Below are 20,366 nucleotides of genomic sequence, written 5' to 3' on the forward strand. Positions count from 1 at the left end.
TTATTAATTATTGTTCAAAAGCTAAGTAATAAATATGTCGGATCGGTTTTTTCGGTCTGTCGTCTAACCAAACTAGTCCTGTGGCATTTGATTGAAAATCGAAGCTTCAGTTCGACGTGGTGGGCGTCTAGGGCAAATAAACCGTTCTTGTTTAATCTTCAAGCTCGTTATTTATAGATTAGGCATGTTTACGGGTTTTAAAGGTGCTCTGGACGCTAATTGGTTAAGCAAAGGACGCGTGTATTGTTCCAGAGAAGTCAATTATCGTTTCTAAAAACTCGTATCAATTTTACTTAGATGTGCTAAAACGGCTTCAAGTCGTAGTGCTAAACGTTATAACTCGAATTCTGGACACTCGGTGGTCTGCACTCAACTCAATCGTGAAATTTCTTGTGATTATCTTGAAGTTTTGCATATAAATAAAATACAAAAATATTTTCTCTAAATATTTGAATAGCGTGAACAAATATTAATATTCATTATTTATTTAATTTATTAAACTACTTTAAACTTTCGCCGAGTTGTCTCCAATCACCACGTCCGGTAAAACATGCCTACAAAGACGAGGAAATTCGTATCAATTACTCGGCACCGCGATGGTTAGCGCGTAAATCATCAGTGTCTTTCTTATCCTATTAAGATTTATGATTGTTTCAGATCCTTGTATCAACACCTCTCCATCATCTTGGTCTGCATGAAAGAAAGGTGAGTCGCTTTTTGTCCTCATTTTCGAGAAATTGCTGAAAATTGCTCGGACGCAATCACCGAGACAATCTCTGGAAACGTTAGAACGACCGATAATTTTCTCTCTTTCGTTTTATTTCCACTGTTATTCGTTCTTCTTTAATCAAAGACCCGATAAATAAGCGCACTGTCAGGTGCCAATTTGTAATTTATTTTTGTACTTTTTTACATTGTTCGTGATAAATCGCGTCTTTCGTTTAGCTAGTTAGAAAAATAGAAATTGCGGTGAGTGCCGCGGAAACTTCTAAAACCATGTCCGAAAGAAGTTGACAAATATCTGCATTAGCATAGGTGTTATAGTTTCTTTGTCGAACAAGACGTGACATGAATATGCAAATTACTCCGGTTTACGTTTTATTATATTCAAATTTCGAGTTGTCACAAGCTCACCGCATAAACCGTGCGGGTGTTCCTACAATCCTTTTAACAACACGTGAAATTAGCTAATGACTGTCGTTTATGCTAATACCATGTCCATTGATGTGCCCGCTTTTCGTCTTTACAAATTATTTCACGAAACCCGGATGCGATCTCACCTATTTTCGTTCGTTTTTCAGCACCGGTTCATTGTTCATGTTATTATAGTTATTAATTTTGAAACCATCGACCATGAAAATCGTAGACAATCTTTTAAATAAACCAATGGACGATTTTTTCATGCAGGTCCGTAACGAATTTAACGAGCATGTCTCATAGCGATTCGCGGAAGTGAGTCTGTTCCTGCGAACGACGGCTTTTTAAATTACACGTAGACTGAAGCTTGTGTAAATTTTTAATAGTGTGAAATTCCTTTTTTACTTTAATTTGAAGAAATTATGTTACGCCTTGTCTTTTATATGGATAATGGATAACTTGATGGATTGTTATTTGTCATATCCGGCGGACTGGACGAATTAGGCGATTCTGTGAATTACGAAACTTTCCGACGCGTTCGGAACAAAATGACTGGGTAGAATTTTTTCGGGACTACTGACAAAGAATAATAAAATGTTAGGCAGATTACAGGCTGAAAGCTCTCAGCAGGAAGCTTAACTCAATCAGCGGCTCGCACTGATCCAAATTTCAAGTCAACGAGCTTATTTTTTTTATTCTTTTAAAGCAATTATCCGCCTTTCAACAAAACAGGGCAAACAACTTAAGTACAGTTCCATATATTTCGATACTCTTTATAACGACAAACTAAACAACTTAATTAGAAACATGTAGTAAAAAACTCTCAAACACTTGGCAAATATTGACCTTAAGGCTAATGACTTTTTTATTGATATTGCCTACACCACAATATCTCAAGTTGTCCTTAAGAAACGCACTTCCATAAAGCGATATTTGTCAACTTCTCAGAACTGTCTCTTCACAAGCGTTACACCGAAGATAAATCTCAAAAAAAATCTATTCCACTTTGTTCAACATTTATTCTCTGATTTATCTCATGCGTCTGCCGCCATAAATATCCTCGTCCACACACCTGAAATTCGAAGCTGAAAATTGCAAAAGCGCAAACACGTTTCGAGACAATCGATCCTTCATTACTCCACCCTGCGTAATCTTAGCCGCCAACTTGATGTATCGCTTGCAACTTCGAAAATTGCGTTTAATGCAGACTGGGATCTTTCGTAGCTGCCGGCAGGAATTCTTCATCATTTTCCTGCCGATCGTCCTGTCACTATCCTTATTTCGTCCTCTTTACTTCTCTTAGGCGGAGCGTGAATTTATTGCGCGCTTAATCTCCCGAAAAATACCAATAGAAACGAATTAGAGTAAAAAGCGAGTCACGATCTGAAACTGTATCAAATTATCGAATAAAAATTGCCATAAGTCAAGATTGTCTCGCAATATCGACGAAATGAATTATAGGCTGACCCATTTCGGAAAATTACGATCGTTATTAATGTTGAACGTTATATTAAACGGAAAAAAATTACTACACGGAGCAGCTGCCTAATAATAATGTACTTAAAATGACTTGCGCAATTGTTGATTGTTTGGACGAGATAGCGTGAGGCTGGAATCTTCCAAGGAGAAATTGTTAGAACATTTGTTCGCGGTCACATAATTATTTGCGTTTCCAAAAAATCGACAGAAATTTTTCGATTTTTAGATGATATTGGCAACAATGGAGAATTGTTAGCATTTGTGGGTTTTGAGGTACGTCCTGTAAAAGCCTTCTTTGTTTAGTGATATTCTAGTAACACGGATCTGCAGGAAAAGCCGGCCGCCCATCGTGGTACAAAAAAAGCTCGTAAACCATCGTAAAACAAATCCCACGGAGCGGCCTTAATAAAACCTTAAATAACACATCACGTTCAACCGGCAATATATGAAGATAACATTTAATTTTTTTCGCATCGTAAAATGATAATTTTAATTGCACTATGCGTGGAACACCACAAGACACACCGCCCGGAGCCCAACTGTATCCGGTGAAATCTCACTTGGAAAATTCTTGCGTAAGGACTTGCGTAAAGGCTTGACCACACGAGATCAATTTCCGCTCGAAATAACGAAAACGAGTCTGATTTATGAATCACAGAACATGGCAAGAACATTTGTACAAAGACAGAAAAAAAAAGTGATAGCATCGCGACCATGTCCACCTGTCCCATATTATTGATTTAAAATGAGAACGAGTCATTAGCTGCGTCATAATTTTTTTCTTTAGATCGATCTACGACCCCACCCACGATTTTTACATTGAATTTAACACGGTCGACCTTAAGCACAGCATTCGCAACAATGGTAACCTAGTCTGTGATATGAGTGCTGGAAAAGTGGGACAAAATTGGGATTGCGTCGTCGTGAAGGTAGGATAACACTTTTTTGACATTTGACATGCGGGTCGTTATGGGTTTTTAACACAATTTGGTTTGACAGACGTTCTTTTACCAAAAGAATGCGCCTATTCAAAATTTTGGACAAGAAGCGCATTGTTCGATGGTTCTAGATTTGACGCACAAAGAGAGTTTTTTCAGAAAGATGGGCTAGAATGTCGTGATGACGCCCATGAAAGCAAATAACCGTTTGACTTATTCCGAGATCTGTTAAGGCAATGTCTTCCATAGCTGTAAAATCTCATGAGTTCATAATTCTTCCAGCAACACCTTAAATCCAAATTCTTATTTACATAAACCTCCACCACAACTTGTCTCAAATCTTCCTCAGACTTACAGTTACGAAATCCACATTTAATTACTCCAGTTACAAAAAACACATCTTCTACCTATCAATTTCAACACGTAAAAACTTTTCAGCGCTCCAAAGCTGTTATCCTTGCATGATTTACGAAGACATCACTCATCAGTGCAGTCGTGACGCACTTTTTCATTATGATTGCGTGCTGGTTTTCGAGGGTGAACCCAAATCTAACGGTTCCTGCAATTAAAAATTTCAGTTGATCGAAGGAAGAAGTGTCACTGTAATTATCGGAAGATCTTCACGGGTGTGCCTGTTAGAAAGTCAAAGTGTTTTTGCGATGTTTGTTATCTGAAGATCTTCAATTAAATGTCGGGAGGCACTTGAAATATGTTGACCCCGATGCGAATTCGTGGGTGGTGCGGATTTGGAGGGCTCTTCAAAAAACGGGGCGAACTTTTGGGCGGATGAGCGGCAGAATAATTGTTGTTACGTGATGGACAGCTGGTGGTTAATTTTAATTACACAGTAGGAAGTGAATGTTTAGACTTGATGAAAATCTAGAGCTAAAATTAAACAGAACGGAGATTTCCAGTTAAACATTGATTGATACACAGGGGCGCCAACCCATTTCAAGTTCCATAGCAGCTTCGTCGTTTTTGAACGATTTAAAAGCCTCTGACAAGACGTTTAATGCCATGTTAAACGTTTTTCTCATTTGCCATATTTTTCCATTGTTGACGTTCCGTGGTGAAAGCTTTTATCATGTTTTCCACTCAAGCTTTTTATGTTTTTATTGCAAAGAGATCCGGCATCCCGATTTTTGAATCAAGTTCTATAATTGTGAGCTTTTTTCTAAGAAAACTTTCATTACTCCTTTGAATGCCTTCTAAGAATGGATATCTAACGTTGAACTCTAGTACAAGAAATGGTAAGTTTCTAACAGTTTGAAACACATTTTTAGGTATAACTAAAAACCGCGTTGGTATTTAATAAAACAGATAAGTGATACTTTAATAACCAAGTAACAACGAAAGAACTAGACTTTGATTAAAGCGTAAACGGCAATTAAGACTGCAATTTGCCCGTTGTAACTGATTCAAAACCATAATAATCATACATGTAAATGTGTAATACGTACCAGGATTGTCCATTGCACCGGAAAATTATTTCTCCGGGTAATGCAACACTTTTTTTGAAACCGGATTCAGATTAAATCAATACCGTATTTTTTTACCTTTATTTATAAATTTAACCGGATCTGCGTCAAAGTGTTTTAATTGTTATCTCCATCGTCCTTGTAATTGCTGGTATTTTCTCGTTACTCGCGATTTTTGTCGATTTTTTGTCGCCTCAAGCTCTAATTACAAGATAGTAGCGTCGTTCATTAGTATATCCAGCAATGATCGATGGAGAGAACGTTTTTCCCCTAGAGACATTTCTCCCGGTGGAGACTTTAATGTGCGATGAGAAGCGTAACCCGCCTTTCTACTGTCGCAGGCATCGTCAAGTTAACACTCCAGTAAAATTAATTACCCGCCACGCAGGAAGCGTAAGTGAGCTTATTAATTGCCCCAATAATAAATCTTAAGAGTATAAAGAGCACGTGTGCATGGACAGGGTAACAGCTTAACATGGGTGGGTCCGCGAAGAATCTGCACCGTCGTTTTGCCAATTATCGATGTAGAGGAAGCTATTAGTTACGTAGTTTTACCGTTAGCATTTGTCGATTTTTTCTCGATTACTTGTACTACAATGCAACGACAAAAAGTAATAACCTAGACAATTAAATAATGAAATTATTTCCTGATAAGATGGGTGGGGTCGAACCTTGTCGGCGCGAATTTTTTTCAACCTATTTTGTAGGACACGACGTCTTAAATGGTTTCGAGCAAATTCCTAATTGTAATTACACAAATTCGTGACAGACATTGCGTGCTGCATCGAAGGTTCTCGATATGAAACCGACCTCAGCTGTCAATAATTAAATTGCAAGGGTTTGTCGCAACGACGTTCACTTCAGGACAAAGAGCCGAAATCGATTCCGACAAAAAATCGTACTACTGTTATTGAATTTCAATTTAGATAACTTCAAAGGCAATTTGAAAGTATTTGTTTATAGATATTAAACAAAACAGCAATTTTACGCTTAAATTTGATCCGAAAAAAAAAGGAAACTTTCCTAAGCAAACTGCAGCGGAACGAAAAACGGAAAATTTCAAAATTATTTATGACACATGATATTAATAATGGCCAACATTAACGTGTGTTTGGTAAAAAATCCCAATTTAACATCTGTCCGAAGTGAATGTTTGCCAGTCTTTCCCAGTTTCCAACAGGAAAAAGCTAATCAAACAAATCTAACATGAATTTCACAATTTTATATTAATTTTAACAAGCAATAATTGCAATAAGATGGTAAAATTTATGACCTATCTAACGTATGTTTAAATGAAAATGAACATCCTTGTGTCAGTTTGATGGGTGAAAAAAAACAAATATCACAAATAACTGTAATGGTAATGCGAAACAAGAAATCAAAACACAATAAATCGTAAAAAACTTATTTACTGTCTTAATGCTTCTTGCAGAAAAAGTGTATGAATGGAGCTTGTTGATGCTTTGACGTTAAATTTAAGCAGACGACATTTCAATAATTTTAAATTGGATTAAATTAAATTGGGTAGTAATGACTCAAGACTAAAAATTTCGATGTATGAGCTATTATGTAAATTAAAGGGTGCTCGTTTTTAGTTGAGAATTAGAGAGCAATTAAATTAAGTACGTATTACTTCAACCTGTGTAAGCATTAAGTCATGCAAGAAATATCTATAAATATACCATGGGATCAACTTCGGAGATTTGATTCTCAGAACTTGGCGTTCAGTTTTTTAACTGCTTCAACGTTTATTAGAATGCGATCGAGGAAATTTCTTTAGTATTTTCTACGTTTATCTAAATCAACCAACTGTTTTCCACATCATTGTGTTCATTTTTTTCTATGTTATTTATAAAATTTATTGCGCTACGCTTATGTGGAATTGAAATATTTTAATGTCAGTGTATTAGAAATTCAAAAAAGTATCGACAAAGAGAAAATTGTTACTTATTGGCAACGATACAATAGAACAACTTTATTGCTGATCTTTATGATCACTATGTTGCATTAATTATTAATTTTTCTCTCAACTAACAAAGCACATATTCTTAGAAACATTGTTGTATCTCTCCCAGTTGCAACTCAAAATGGATGTCCGATGTCTTTTTTCCACTTTGAAGCCGGCGTGCTGGCTTCCTGCGTATCTGCTTGTTATTCTCGTCGTTTTATTATAGGATGTTCTTGAGACGTGGAACATATTTATGCGTTGTTTTTTAATTAATATTCATAGCTCTGCGATCACGAATTGGATGTATTTCTTGGTGTCATAAGAATTATGGTGAGTATGTATATCGCAGCTCGTGACCATTTAACGTCTTAACATTTACGCTTTTTCCGCTTAATCGAGGTGCGGTTAACAAGAGTCTTTTATCTTCCATCGAAGAAACTGAATGGTGGCACAATCGGAACGCCAATTCGACCGAACAGATCCAATCTCGGTGACAGGATTGTTTATTACGGGAATATTTAAATCATTCCCGTATATTGTAAATCAATTACGTATCAATCACAGGCCACAATAACGGTACTCGACTTATTAACGGATTAATGAGGAAATATGTTTGTTCGCTGGACGCTTATATTTTCAATTTGCATTTGTGCGCGTTATGCGAAACGATGTTGAACCACAGAGTGAAAGTCCCAAAGAGTAATCGGTTTTCTTTCAGATTGCCTTTTGGGGAATATCTTCCTATTCTAAATCTTCTTGGGATGCATGTTACAATTGTTTGTGTTTGTTAGGAGGCGGCGTTGGGTCATAAATCATCGCTTCTTGCTGATTTTTTCAGCAGCAGACAGCGGAAAAGTGGAGAGTATAAGTTATGAGTTTGCATTGTGCACAGAAGAACTATCGGTTCTAAACCGCCTCTGGTATCATGAGTTTCTTCTTTTCGTTGAAGCATTATGTTGACTCTAGATTCATGTAGGTGCACATACTAACATTAGATTCTTATGAGACAGTCATTAAGGAATCCTTGTCAAGTAGGTGGGAACATCTGATAAAAATTTAACATAATTAAAATTCTAAGTCGAGTTTAGATAAGAATCTGTGGACTCACCTGCCAATAAAATTTTAATATTATTTATTATATTTACTATTAAAATTCAATTAACACTTCTAAACTGATTTATTCTAAATCCGTGATGTGGCAAGAGTTCAATCAATGACTCCAATAAGTTTAGTAACCTATTTAAGAGAAAGATCACCTATGGGATGGTCATTTGGATAATAGAAACTTTCTCACATAATTTTAAAATTAAAACAAGAAAAAGACAACATTTCGTGTTAATAAATCTGTCACAACTTTATCTTGATTCTTCGATTTTAATAACCAATAACTTATTTGTGGTTTTATAGCCATCTGAATCTCAACAATTTGAGCGTGGAGGCAGCGCGTTTATAAAATTAAAATAATCAGTACCATCTTTAGAACGCGCTAGTTTAATCTAGAGCAGTTCAAATATGAATGTAATTTTATTTTACCATGAAGGATGGGATCTGGAAGTTGCAGTCTTACTGACCTACCGTAACTCTTACAATTATTTTAATGGGTAAGAAGAAAGTAGGAATGGCAGTTCAGATATCAGTAATTTCAAGTGAAGTGAGCAACCCTAATTTCAACGAACGTTGGTATCTTTGAGAACGTCAAAAATTCTCTGTAAATTATTTTGACCAGAAAGCTTTAGTTTGTAATTTACGAATGTTAAAATTTTGCATTGCATGACAAACTAAAAAAAATTCAAGAAATTTTTGACTTTTATAGAAATTCTATTCAATTAATTTAAAGTTTTATAAAAGTATGATACTTTTTTTTAATGTAAGATCAAAATAAAGCTAAACTACTCTAATTTCTTCTCTAAAAAGTTTCATTTGGTCGTTACAATTTTTTGTACTGCCGATTCTTATAGCAAAGTATCATTTTCTTCTTATTTGCTACATAACCAACAAGGTAGAATACTAAATTTTATAAAATTAATTAATGAAGACTTTTTGCTCCAACACAAAATCCAATGAGTTTAGATTTATTTCGCAAAGTCATCGATACAAATAGACCCCTTGGTAGGCTAGATCTACATTAATTTAGTTAGTTAAAATTAGTATTACTGTCCTAAACTACCTAAACCTAAATTTAATGAGGTCTGACTAAACACAAAATTTTTAAGATTCATCTACAAGAAAGCTCTGTTCCTAATTTATTTAGTTATTACTTTAATACAATGTAAAAACGTGGAATTTGCATTTAGGTAAATTTCACAAGAAAGTACACGCCAATAATTTTAGAATATTTTCGTACTGTTCTACGCATCAAAACTTGATTCTTATTAACCTAGGAATGTTCTAAATATTCTGAATTCTTCTACTATTTACACTTAAATTAAAATTTTATACAACTACGTTTTAGTAGAATTTATTGCAATTTAGGAACCGCTTAGAACAAGTTTAAGTTCGATGAGTTCAAAGTTCAGATTGCAAATTATTGCTTGGCACACTGAATGAAAACACAAACGCGTAGTAGTTGAATATAGACAGAAACTGAAAGTTGAATTTCTATAAAAAGAAAATAATACACTACAAATCTAAATTGTAATTTTTGCTTATTATAATTTGTAAATAATCGTGGTAAATCGCCCGTGGCACAATAACAATATAGTAATTAAACATGTAAATGCATACAGTTTCTTGTAGAAAAAACATCTGCGTGTAATAATATATGAAAGTAAGTACATACTAAAATAGTGTATTTCATGAATAAACAACTTTGTTTATAAGAAATTGGTCCTTTTGACCTCGTTCTTTCGGCCTTTGCGGCCGCGACTTGTGATGTTTAGAATTCTACTTGCGCAAGTTGAGGCCGTTTAGCACCTGCATTTAGATCGGGAACGGTGACGTAACACAACTGCAAGAGGTCCGTATAATAGAAATTTCAAGCAGACAACTAGGTGCAAGCCTGCCCACTTATTATATGCTAATGCCGTCTGTAATTGGATTTAAATTAAAATCGGCGATTAATGCAGACTTGTATAGTGCATAATTGAATTTGATAGCGTTGTTTCGCTCCCGGTTTTCTGTCGGACTATGGGAAAACTCGCACCGGAGCAATAAAAACGTTGATAGTTGAGCATATAGTAGAAAGCTGCAATTATGTGAAATTATTTAGTGGTAATAAAAGTGCCAGAGCATTTTCTTTATGTAACTGCTCCGAACGAATTTATGACTTTATTATCCTGCTTTAGCGGGAAGGATTAACGAAATCCGATAAAACGCGATCTCTCAAGATGCTCGATAAATCATCGTTGGCTTTTTGCCTCCACAATACCATATACAATTTGCTAGACGTAATTCCATAACTTATGGAAAACGCATTAGACGCTCGGTAACGAGGCTAGCATTGTGAGGCGGTCACGAGAGTATCCTTTGATCCTTTTTCGATTCTAATAAGCGAACCGAACCGATTCATTATTTACAACGTATCAATTACGTAAAATCTACACAACTTTAGCGAAACCGCGAACGTGCGCTTATTGACTAATATTCGACGCTGATTGATGTTTCGGAGGTGCAGTGTGCAACCATCAGGTCTGATTTATGGTCGCGAAACAATTTGCCTCCATAATAGTCTGCGATGATTAATATTCCATTGCGTTTATCATCTTTTTCTGGAAACTGCAGCGGCGGCGCACCCTCAAAGATAACCTTGAACGTGTGAATTACCGGCAATCCGTTCGTTCCACTCGTGAACTTAACCCAAAATTTTCATAGAAATCACCCAAACTTGACGAAATCGCGGAAGTTTTCTCCAAATCGGACAATGGAAAGTCGCCGGAGTCGAAAAGTCCCAGTATGCAAATAATACGGTTATTAGGTAATGAGAGAAACGTATGTTTCAAATCAATTAAAATATTTTGAACGCATCATTAATTCCATAGATTTGACTTAATGGAAGTTTTAATGTTACAACATGAAACGAGCAAGAAATGTTTTAATTAATTGTGATTGGTCGTTTAGCGACTCTCGCAGCAGATAAAACAGAATAATGGACAGGTATTTAGTTTTTTCTCTTTAATAAACATCTCGATTGCTATCACAAACTCTAATTAAAAGCACTCGCGTGAATACTATTTCATTTTTCATTAAAACCGACGCCAAATATGCAAACTAAACTAGACCACCAACTGAATCGCGTGATGAACTTTTTTCTCCAACTCGCTTTCAGTTCCTCATCTGCTGCCAATTTCCGCCAGAAGCACAATATAAATCTCGCTAATCCCAAGTGAGCAGCTTATACACATTCAACAAAACTGCCGATTTTCTCGCCAGCAGGATGACAAGACAATAATTCATGGGAGTCAATAGCGAGAAATGTACAATTGCTCGGAGAAAAAGTTGCGCCGATGATGACAGTTAGATAAGAAAAGCAATTTGTAATTTATATTGTTTTAAATCTTAAGTGAAATTTAGAACCGGTATTACTGGCACCTCTATCTGTACAAAGATTGAAATTATTATGGTGCGCTTTTTACTTTATGGCGTTAGATAGAGAAGAGATCGTAAAAGTATGACAATTTTTTGTAATAACGACTTTGATATCATTTTCGGGTCATTACACTATTCAGAGACGCAAGTCATTTTAGAAGAAGTTGACAGATCTAGGCCTTTCTAGAATCTGTATTTCTGAGCACAAAACGGAAGAAAGTGATCAAGCGGTCGAATAAGGACACAACTTGGCGTATAAAGACGTTCAAAGTACCGAAGAACAACATAATCAATAAGACTGATAAAGGCCGTGAAAGCTTTGACACCACAATCGCGAAAAACAGCAGAATTTATGATGACGCAAGCTCTTTTCAGTTTTTGGTTGAGCAAAAATTCAATTCTTCGAACGTCCATTCATATTGTCCGGTTCTTCTGGAAAGTGTCTATCTTGGACACGTTCTCCACGTTCATTTATAGAAGCCAATGGAATTCCTCCGTCACCTGTAATTAAGCTATCACTTCTAATATTGGCTTTGTTATCTCAATCGCTGAAAGTAGGTCCGTTTTGTGAAAAATTTAAATTAGATTGGTTTTTTCGTCGGAAAATAAGCTCGATGCTAAGTATAGATATCAAGATAAAGCGATCGAGATTACGGCTTACAAGAGCGGACTGGACATTTTGAAGAGAAAAAATCTCTTGCTTTATTCCCATTCAAGCCTAACCAGATTGCATCTAAGCCTGTCATCATTTAAACAATGTGGTCGAGTTTAACACGAACACTGTAATATACTTTCGAAAATGTAAACAATAGCGTTATTAATATCTATCGAGATTAGTTGTTATGTACGATATTTTTTTGTCGTGATTTCTATTATGTTTGTTTAATTATAACGTTTATCTGTGCGCTGACCAACAGCTTTACATAACTTTTATTTATACGGCTATGAATCCAGGTTATAGGTTTTGAAATTAATTATCACACAGAAAAAACCTACTTTTCGGACAAGCGAATTAATTATCGTTGATAATTATCAATTTATTAATCAAACTCGCCCGCTGTGCGAGAAAAAATCCAACCCACAGATAAAATTCTATACAAGAGATGGTACTTTATTTCATAAATCAACACTAACTGAGATTCTCTGCCTAGTATGTCAAGAATCCCAGCTTCTGACACTGCGTTCTGGAATAAATTATAGATAATAACAAGCCTGGAAAAATTGCTGAGGAGAAAATGATATTTATAACAACATCCATTTATGGTTGGTGATAATTCCCAACCGCACAAAGGTGTTTCCCTGCCGCTAAAAATCCAACCCGACATAGTTTCGCAACACTAATTTCCTGCATTTATCGCCTTGCAGGAGTAGAAATTTAATCAAAGTGTACAAACCAAACTGATTTATAATTACTACCGATAAATATTCAATTAATTCTTAACCTTTACGACAACGACTACCGTAGCAATTCTTGCGGTTTTTCTCGTATTTTGCGTAAATAACATTGACACTGGTCGATTTGTCGCCTTGAAAACTACCATTTTTCTCCCGCGAAGAGATTTCAAGTGTAATCGTTCCCAAGGTTTTGCGGTGTTGACGTTTTTGCACAATTGCGAATTCCGCGCACGTCGCGAAAAATCGTAATATTCATAAATATCAAGGTAACAAACGATTCGTTATGCAAACAATGTACAGTTAGATTCGATCGATTGCCGGTTTCAATTGGATCGAGGTCTGGAGAGCCGAGGAGACGTTAGATTTTTTGCGGGTACGACAATCGTAAACATTTCACTCGGAGAAAATAAAGCGGAAAATGCGGACGCTGTTATGCACTGACGAGGACTCAAGAAAACAATAACATTTTCCTTCATTCTAATTTATTGGCACTTTCGTCATCGTTTCCGCAGAGTAAATCAAAGGCGACGAGGATTTTATGGTCGCTTTAAACAGTGTTTATAGAGAAGTCACAAATTTGTACTTTTAAGCTTTTCCTGCGGCCGTAAAACATTTTGATCTTCAATTTTTTTCAGTAATAGATGTTCTAGTCAATAAAACATTTTTCTCAAAACAGCTATTATAGCTAGTTATTGCTATCAGACTTGATGAAGCCATAAATAACTTACTAATAAATCGGAAAATGTCTTCCATCAAACGGCCCATTACACGCAAAGTAATCAAAAACAGACCCATAAATTCCAGATGTCGATTTTCTGTCCACACGAAATTAATTATGGCTTTTACTACAAGATTTTTCCATTTGATTGCTGAAATGGGAGGTCCATGATTTATACTTTGTTTAAATTTTTGATGTTTCACATCGGGTACAACTTTGCGGAAGAGAAACAAAAGCTATTTCGAAAGAAGAGGGCGTTAGAATGAACCTTGAAGAATTCTGAAAGGAGGCACGCGAAAAGTTTTACATTCCACGTGATATTTTTTTATTACAAAACATTAACAAGCTGAAAATGTGGATTAACACGATCTAGCCGCCAGATTTGCAGATATTATTCCATGCATTGCTGACAATGCTCGTCTAGAAATGGAGTAAGTGGAAAAGCTGTAGGTGCATTGTAGCTTCTTTGTCCATCGAGGTTTATCGGTATCACGGTTTTGCTAAACAATTAGCGCCCATTGTGTCCATTTAGACTCCGTCCGCCTCCGCTTCTGTTATCTTGCATCTTCCGCAAAAAACCGAACGCGGAACAGGCGATTACAAGTGCGAGGAATGGGTTTTATGACAGGCAATTAAATGCAGCAAGGGTTTGCAATGATAAAGAATAATTTTCACGGTGACTAACCACCTCCAAAGAGTCCATTACCATAAGCGACGTTGCGTGTTACACACACGACGTCGCGTGTAACGCCCAAGCGAAGAAGACATATTTCAGGCTTAAGCTTTGTCCCTGAAATCGGCACGATTACACAATCGGATCACGATTTGCCTGAAAAAACTGACACAAATTCCACCTACTGTGAACACGGCTTTACGACATCGCACCGCTTTATCTATCTACATGGTACATGGTAGTTAAAAGTGAAATTACGATGGAGATCATTACGTTTATGTAAGATGCAAAATTGGACGAAAAAACGGCGCGATTTATTAAGGGCGGCTTTCACCTCATTTGCAACTGAAGATTTGAAACGACAAATTAATGGGTTACACATCCTGATTCGTTTTTGGAACTGTTCACGAAGTGAAACTTAATTGAAAGCCGCCCACGAACAATTTCTGTTTTTATAATTACTATCGGTAATTGCAGTGAGTTCAATTAACTTCCCATTCTATGACACGATCGAAAATATGGACTGTAAAGAGAATAAAGAGGATACGAAGGACACTGGTGATGCAACGAAATTAACAAAGTACCGTATCGAATCTCGATAATTGAAAGCTTTCGTATTAGCAAAAATCCGCGATTTGTTGACGAGATTATCTCGTCCTTGTCCGTTGCTTGGTGTATCTTGTTGTACCTCAACATGAACAATAAAAAATCCAGAGCAAATTTAATCGTCTCATTACCATAAGCATGCGCCGCATGGGTGGCTGTCGTCTTTTTGTTTCGCCATTCCCAGTAACTGGAAGATGGTAAAAAAAGAGATAAACGAGATAGTGGTGCTCGTTAATGTTCGATCGATATTACCGATAACTATCGACTAATTAAAATTCAAATAAAATTATCTAACACAGAGCAACTAGTACCAGGTTGGAATTACGACATTTTCATGACGGGTTTCCGTGCGTTCTTACATATAGAGATGTCCTGTCGCTGATAATTGTGGAACTAGTTGCTCGCTCGCAAGAAACTACAAGCTGAAAAACGTCAAATATCCTACGAACGTTCGTCGAAGAGCCATGATTTTATAAATCATCTCAGGAGATTGCTCAAGATTGTTTCATGTCTCATTTCCGCCGTTGCACAAGTTCTAGGGCCACAGACTCGCAAAAAGCACTTAACGTGTTACGGATCTGTCTATAGCCCTGAAGAGAGAAATGTAGTCATTTGCGAAACGTCATTACGAATAACTGATTAGGTAATAAAATCGTACTTCTTTTTTTTCTTCACTTGCGAGCAATTTAGAGACGCGGACGCAACATGCACTGATTATTATGAAAAATTATATAGGAATACTCGGATTATTGACGGTAATTTGTCAAAGTGCGTCATCAGTATAATACCGGTACTGCTGAACACTATTGGGGCTAAGTGAATACCTGGCATATTTTCACACGAATTAACAAAAAACTGTAATTACTAGCGTGTTATGACGCAAATCTTCGGCTGACGGCTTAACCCATATTCCTCAGAAATCTAAATCTAAAGTTTTATGTCCATGATCACATTGAAACCACTTTTTAGCCAGCACAGCAAAACTTCAAAAATCACAAATTCGATTTCAACAGAACTGAAAACGGTAATTAACACTCGAAAATTCTGGTCGAGATTTCCACATCACTTACCATAAATTCACGGAAGTCTCGCGAGATACAAGGAGATCACGTTTTTACCTAACGTAACCGTGTTAATTATTGTGTATTATCTAAAATAGTTTCACACTTTCTTATTATCCTGATGATTGATGTTTTGGTAAATTGTTTTGGGCTCCTTCACGGTTGCAAAATGTGAGAGCATTGCTCGCATTTTGGACGGAAAAGCAAAGGTGATTTATTATGAGTTTTCGTATTAATTACCCAGCGGAACTACCCAGCGTGAAAAGTTCCGAACCCAACTCCGATGATTATAAGTTGAATTTATTACTGTGTAAATAATTAATGGAAAAAATAGAGGAATGACGAGAGAGCATCAACCATGAAAGACTGCCGTTGCAACAAAGTCGTTAATGATGAATTTCGTAGTTTTTTTGTCTCGAGCGGTGTTTTTCTTACTTCGGACGATATCATTAATAATCCAAACAATTAAACAATTATCCAGCGTTGAGGAGATAAGCAAATACGAGATACTTTACTCAAACTGGAGGCCATATGGCATACCCTCGTGCTCTGTAAACACTTCTCTGAGTACACAAAATCTCTGCGAAAAACGCAGTCTTGAATTAGATTTTAGACACGGTTTCTTTGCACTCGCTTTCTCCAGATGGAGATGGCGCCATCAGCGTCCACAACCTTAAACAAGCTCTTTCTCATGCCCTCAAGATAAGCTGGTCTGCGGCGATAAACTTCATTAAGGGCAGTAAAACCGATTGGTAATAAAGACTTTTCGAAAAATAAAATCGTAAAATCGGTTGGTCGAAAGTAGGGCACATAAACGTTTCAATTATAATAACCGCTGCGGCCAATATAGGGTCATCTTTATAATTATCATTATTGATGATGATTGGGTTTGTGCATTAATCGAAGCGTGCACAGGATTAAATTAACTTTAGACCTATGGGAATGAAAGCGATGTGACTGATCAAACCTCAAACGATACGTTCTATTTGTATCAATATCTAAACTACTTCCTTTGTTGCAGATTTCTTCTGCCGTCGGTTCCAGCGCGGCCAGAAATGCCAGCGTCACCAAGTGCCTAATCATCCGCAGCTGAAAATCTGTGATAATGGATATAACCGAAGCCTTTCGTGGCGAGGACATAACAAAAACCGATTTTTTCGACTTTGTGGTGACTCCGGACTCGAACGACACACATTCGATCCAGCAGTTTACCAAACAGATGCGTACAGTGAACGCGTTCTTAGGCAACACGAGTCCTGAAGATAAAGAAACGAACAATAACATGCTGACGGCGGAGCTAAACCACGTACCCACCACGACGTCTGATGGTAATTTTGACTCGAATTTCTGGAGCGACAAAGAGACAGTCCGATTAGAAACTGCCATCTTGGAAGATCTTAACAAATACTGCTGGAGCGGAGAGGATGGAAATGGGGTAGTCGGCAACCCGAAGGGAAACACGGATGGGCAGATCTACACGTTGACAGTATTAAATGGGATGGACCAGAACACCACGTGGTACAGACCTCCATTGTCTTCCATCGGCATAGTGAAAGAAGAAGAAGTGAGCCCGGGGACGATGGAACCGGGTTTGGACATCGATTCCATCCTTAATATCATCCCAGGGCAAATCAATGGGTTCAATAATAACTACAACGAAGGTACCATGAGTCCCAACACAGACGGACTCATCAAGTCGGAGACGTATACGTACGAAGACAGTGGTTTCGCCGACAACAAGGACGAACTAGCCAATTCTCTTATTATAGATACGCCTTTGCTCGAGGCGCACGATAGTTTTAATAATAATAATAACGATTGGAAATTAAGTAATAATAATACAACCAATAACGGTTCACCGGATTCTTTGTTACGTAGTGCTTTGCAAGGTAAAGCTTTCGTACGTTATAATGGAGCAGTGAAGACGAACAAAGTTGAGAATAACACGGAGCTAAGGCGGGTTCTATCGACGCCTCCAGCAAAAAACGAAGGAATCTACATCAAAGAGGAGCAACCGGAACACATACCTACGATAGTCGCTGGGATAGATGCCAACGGCAAGGTGGTGTTTGAAGAGCACATGCCACAGAGGACGGAGGATGCCAATCCAGCGGCGCACAACGTTGACGACCTTCTGTTGTCGCAGCTTGACCAGTCGTACCCGGAGGACTTTGAGAAGCTGAAGAGGATCGCCAATGAGGTACAATTTTTTCTAGTCTCACAATCGATACCCCAAAAGTGCAAACTTTATTTTGCTAATTAATCATTTATTTTTGCAGGTGGCGGAGTCGGTGAACCAATACTGCCAGATCGACACGTCCGCCGACAGCGCCGTCTACAGCATAAACTCCGAGCAGATAGGCCTCCTAAACAACCTAAATTCCCCGATCCTGGCCACCCCCGCAGTAAGCAGCACCAAACCCTCAACGAAGAAATACAAGCGTTCAAACAGCAGCACCAAAGCACAAACGACGGTACAAAACGCCACCTCCACCAGCAATGGCGTTCGCAAAGAGCGTTCCCTGCATTACTGCAGTATCTGTTCGAAGGGTTTCAAGGATAAATACTCTGTGAACGTGCATATTCGAACGCACACCGGAGAAAAACCGTTCGCCTGCAGTTTATGTGGGAAAAGTTTTAGGCAGAAAGCTCATCTGGCGAAGCATTACCAAACACATATAGCGCAGAAGAATGCAGCGGCTGCGGGCAACGTCGCCACCGCCAAAGCCAAATCTAGGTAGCCTGTTAAGGGAGGGTCGGAATGTTAGGGTCGGAGGCGGCAGCTTCCACGTCGGTACCTAAATTATTTATTTATTTATTTTAGAATTGGCTGGCGACATTCCGTCCACGCACAAATTCTTGTCGATTCATTGGTGACTTAACAGCAACGAAAAGCAAATACTCATCGCGTACTAGAATTATCAAATTGGTGGTTCGCCAATTGTTCCTAAGCATTGTTTTGTTTGTTGATTTTTATATTACTTATGTGCTGTGATTATGTGAAATTTATTCAAAAGTAATCGGAATTTTGTGTATTTATTGTATGGAGATCTGCCTAAAATTTCTTGCCATTTCTGTATTATCGCGTTACTTAATAAAATTTAGTTTTTTTTAATTTATTTATCGTATAATTAGTTTGTTATCGCGAGGTGGAATGTGTCTAATTGTTTCTGTCATTTCCTAATATTTAAAAGTATTATTGTTCCACCTCCATATCTTAGGTTACTCCGCGGTGCTTCGACGAAGCATTCAATTTAGTTACAGATGCTTTTAGTTTTATGCTAGTGCTTAGTGATTAGTAAAACTTCAGTTTACCATATTTCAAGGCATTATATGACCTTTTTACCTTATAATACTCACTTTGTAAAATAAAAATGTTATTTTGTATATTGATAAATAGTATAATTTGTTGTACACATTGCAAATGTGAGTACAAATGCGACTCTGGTCGCGTAATTTGTTATTTTCTAATCTTTACCATCTTAGAATTGTTATCTATGTTATAAATGTTTACGTATGTTACAATTGTTTTGTAAATCGATCATACTTAATGCTCTTGTTTACTAATTATTTTTGTATTATAATCAGTATTTGTTGATTTTTGTAAATGTTCTTAATTCTATTTATGACAGTTTGCCATGGTAAAGGGATTTATATTATTATTACGTTTTTTTTGTTCTATTTGGATCTCATTCAATTTAGTTTTTGCTTGCTTCATCGGCTCATTACTGCCAACGTCTCTCAACTGTGTTCTCTCTGAAAGACAATACTCAAATAGACTACATATACGTACGAAAATATGTACATCCAGACACTTTTATATAAACTTTTGTTTATATTCGCCATAGAACATGTTTTTATACTCAGTTTACGTTATGTATAGTTGTATCAGATTTTATCTTCTCTTTATTATTGATTTTATAAAGTATTTTTATACCTAGATTCATATATTTACATTTTATAACTTTTTATTATATAATAATTGTGAACTTATTACAAATAAATGATATTTAAAAATAATGTCTTTATATTCACACACCCATGACGTACTAAGTTATACAGCTACAACTAATATTAAAAAGCTATAAAACACAATTCGAACTAAAAGAAAAAAGAAAAAATGGCCTAGTTGCATAATTTAATATTAAAGAAAGAAATAAATAAATTTAAAACATTAGAAAAGTCGTATCAATTTAATGAAAAACTATTACTAACAGAATTCAGCTTTATAACACTGAAAGCATGAGTAAGATTAAGATAAAAAAAACACAAAAAATGGTGGATGCGCCGGGAATATTTAAATATATTTACCGACGTAGAATATGGCATTAGTTTTTTAGGGCAAAATAGACTTGGGTTAGGGTAGTAAACTTTGCTACGGAAAATCTGTTTTCTCTGAAACCCAAACA

At 36.7% G+C, this 20,366-nt stretch overlaps 1 protein-coding gene across 1 annotated transcript; it reads left to right on the forward strand.

Moving 5' to 3' along the window:
• Nucleotides 1–655: 655 nt before the first annotated feature.
• LOC148174046 (uncharacterized) lies at nucleotides 656–19,283 on the forward strand. Its single transcript, XM_088037241.1, has 3 exons — nucleotides 656–705; nucleotides 16,979–18,157; nucleotides 18,237–19,283. Exons 2-3 carry the CDS (start codon nucleotides 17,063–17,065, stop codon nucleotides 18,696–18,698), a joined length of 1,557 nt encoding a protein of 518 aa, XP_087893367.1. The 5' UTR covers nucleotides 656–705; nucleotides 16,979–17,062; the 3' UTR covers nucleotides 18,699–19,283.
• The last annotated feature ends 1,083 nt before the right edge of the window (nucleotides 19,284–20,366 follow it).

The sequence above is a fragment of the Gnatocerus cornutus genome, chromosome 5 (genome assembly GCF_029298725.1).
Source record: "Gnatocerus cornutus isolate USDA-ARS CGAHR chromosome 5, icGnaCorn1.1, whole genome shotgun sequence".
Classification (NCBI taxonomy): domain Eukaryota; kingdom Metazoa; phylum Arthropoda; class Insecta; order Coleoptera; family Tenebrionidae; genus Gnatocerus; species Gnatocerus cornutus.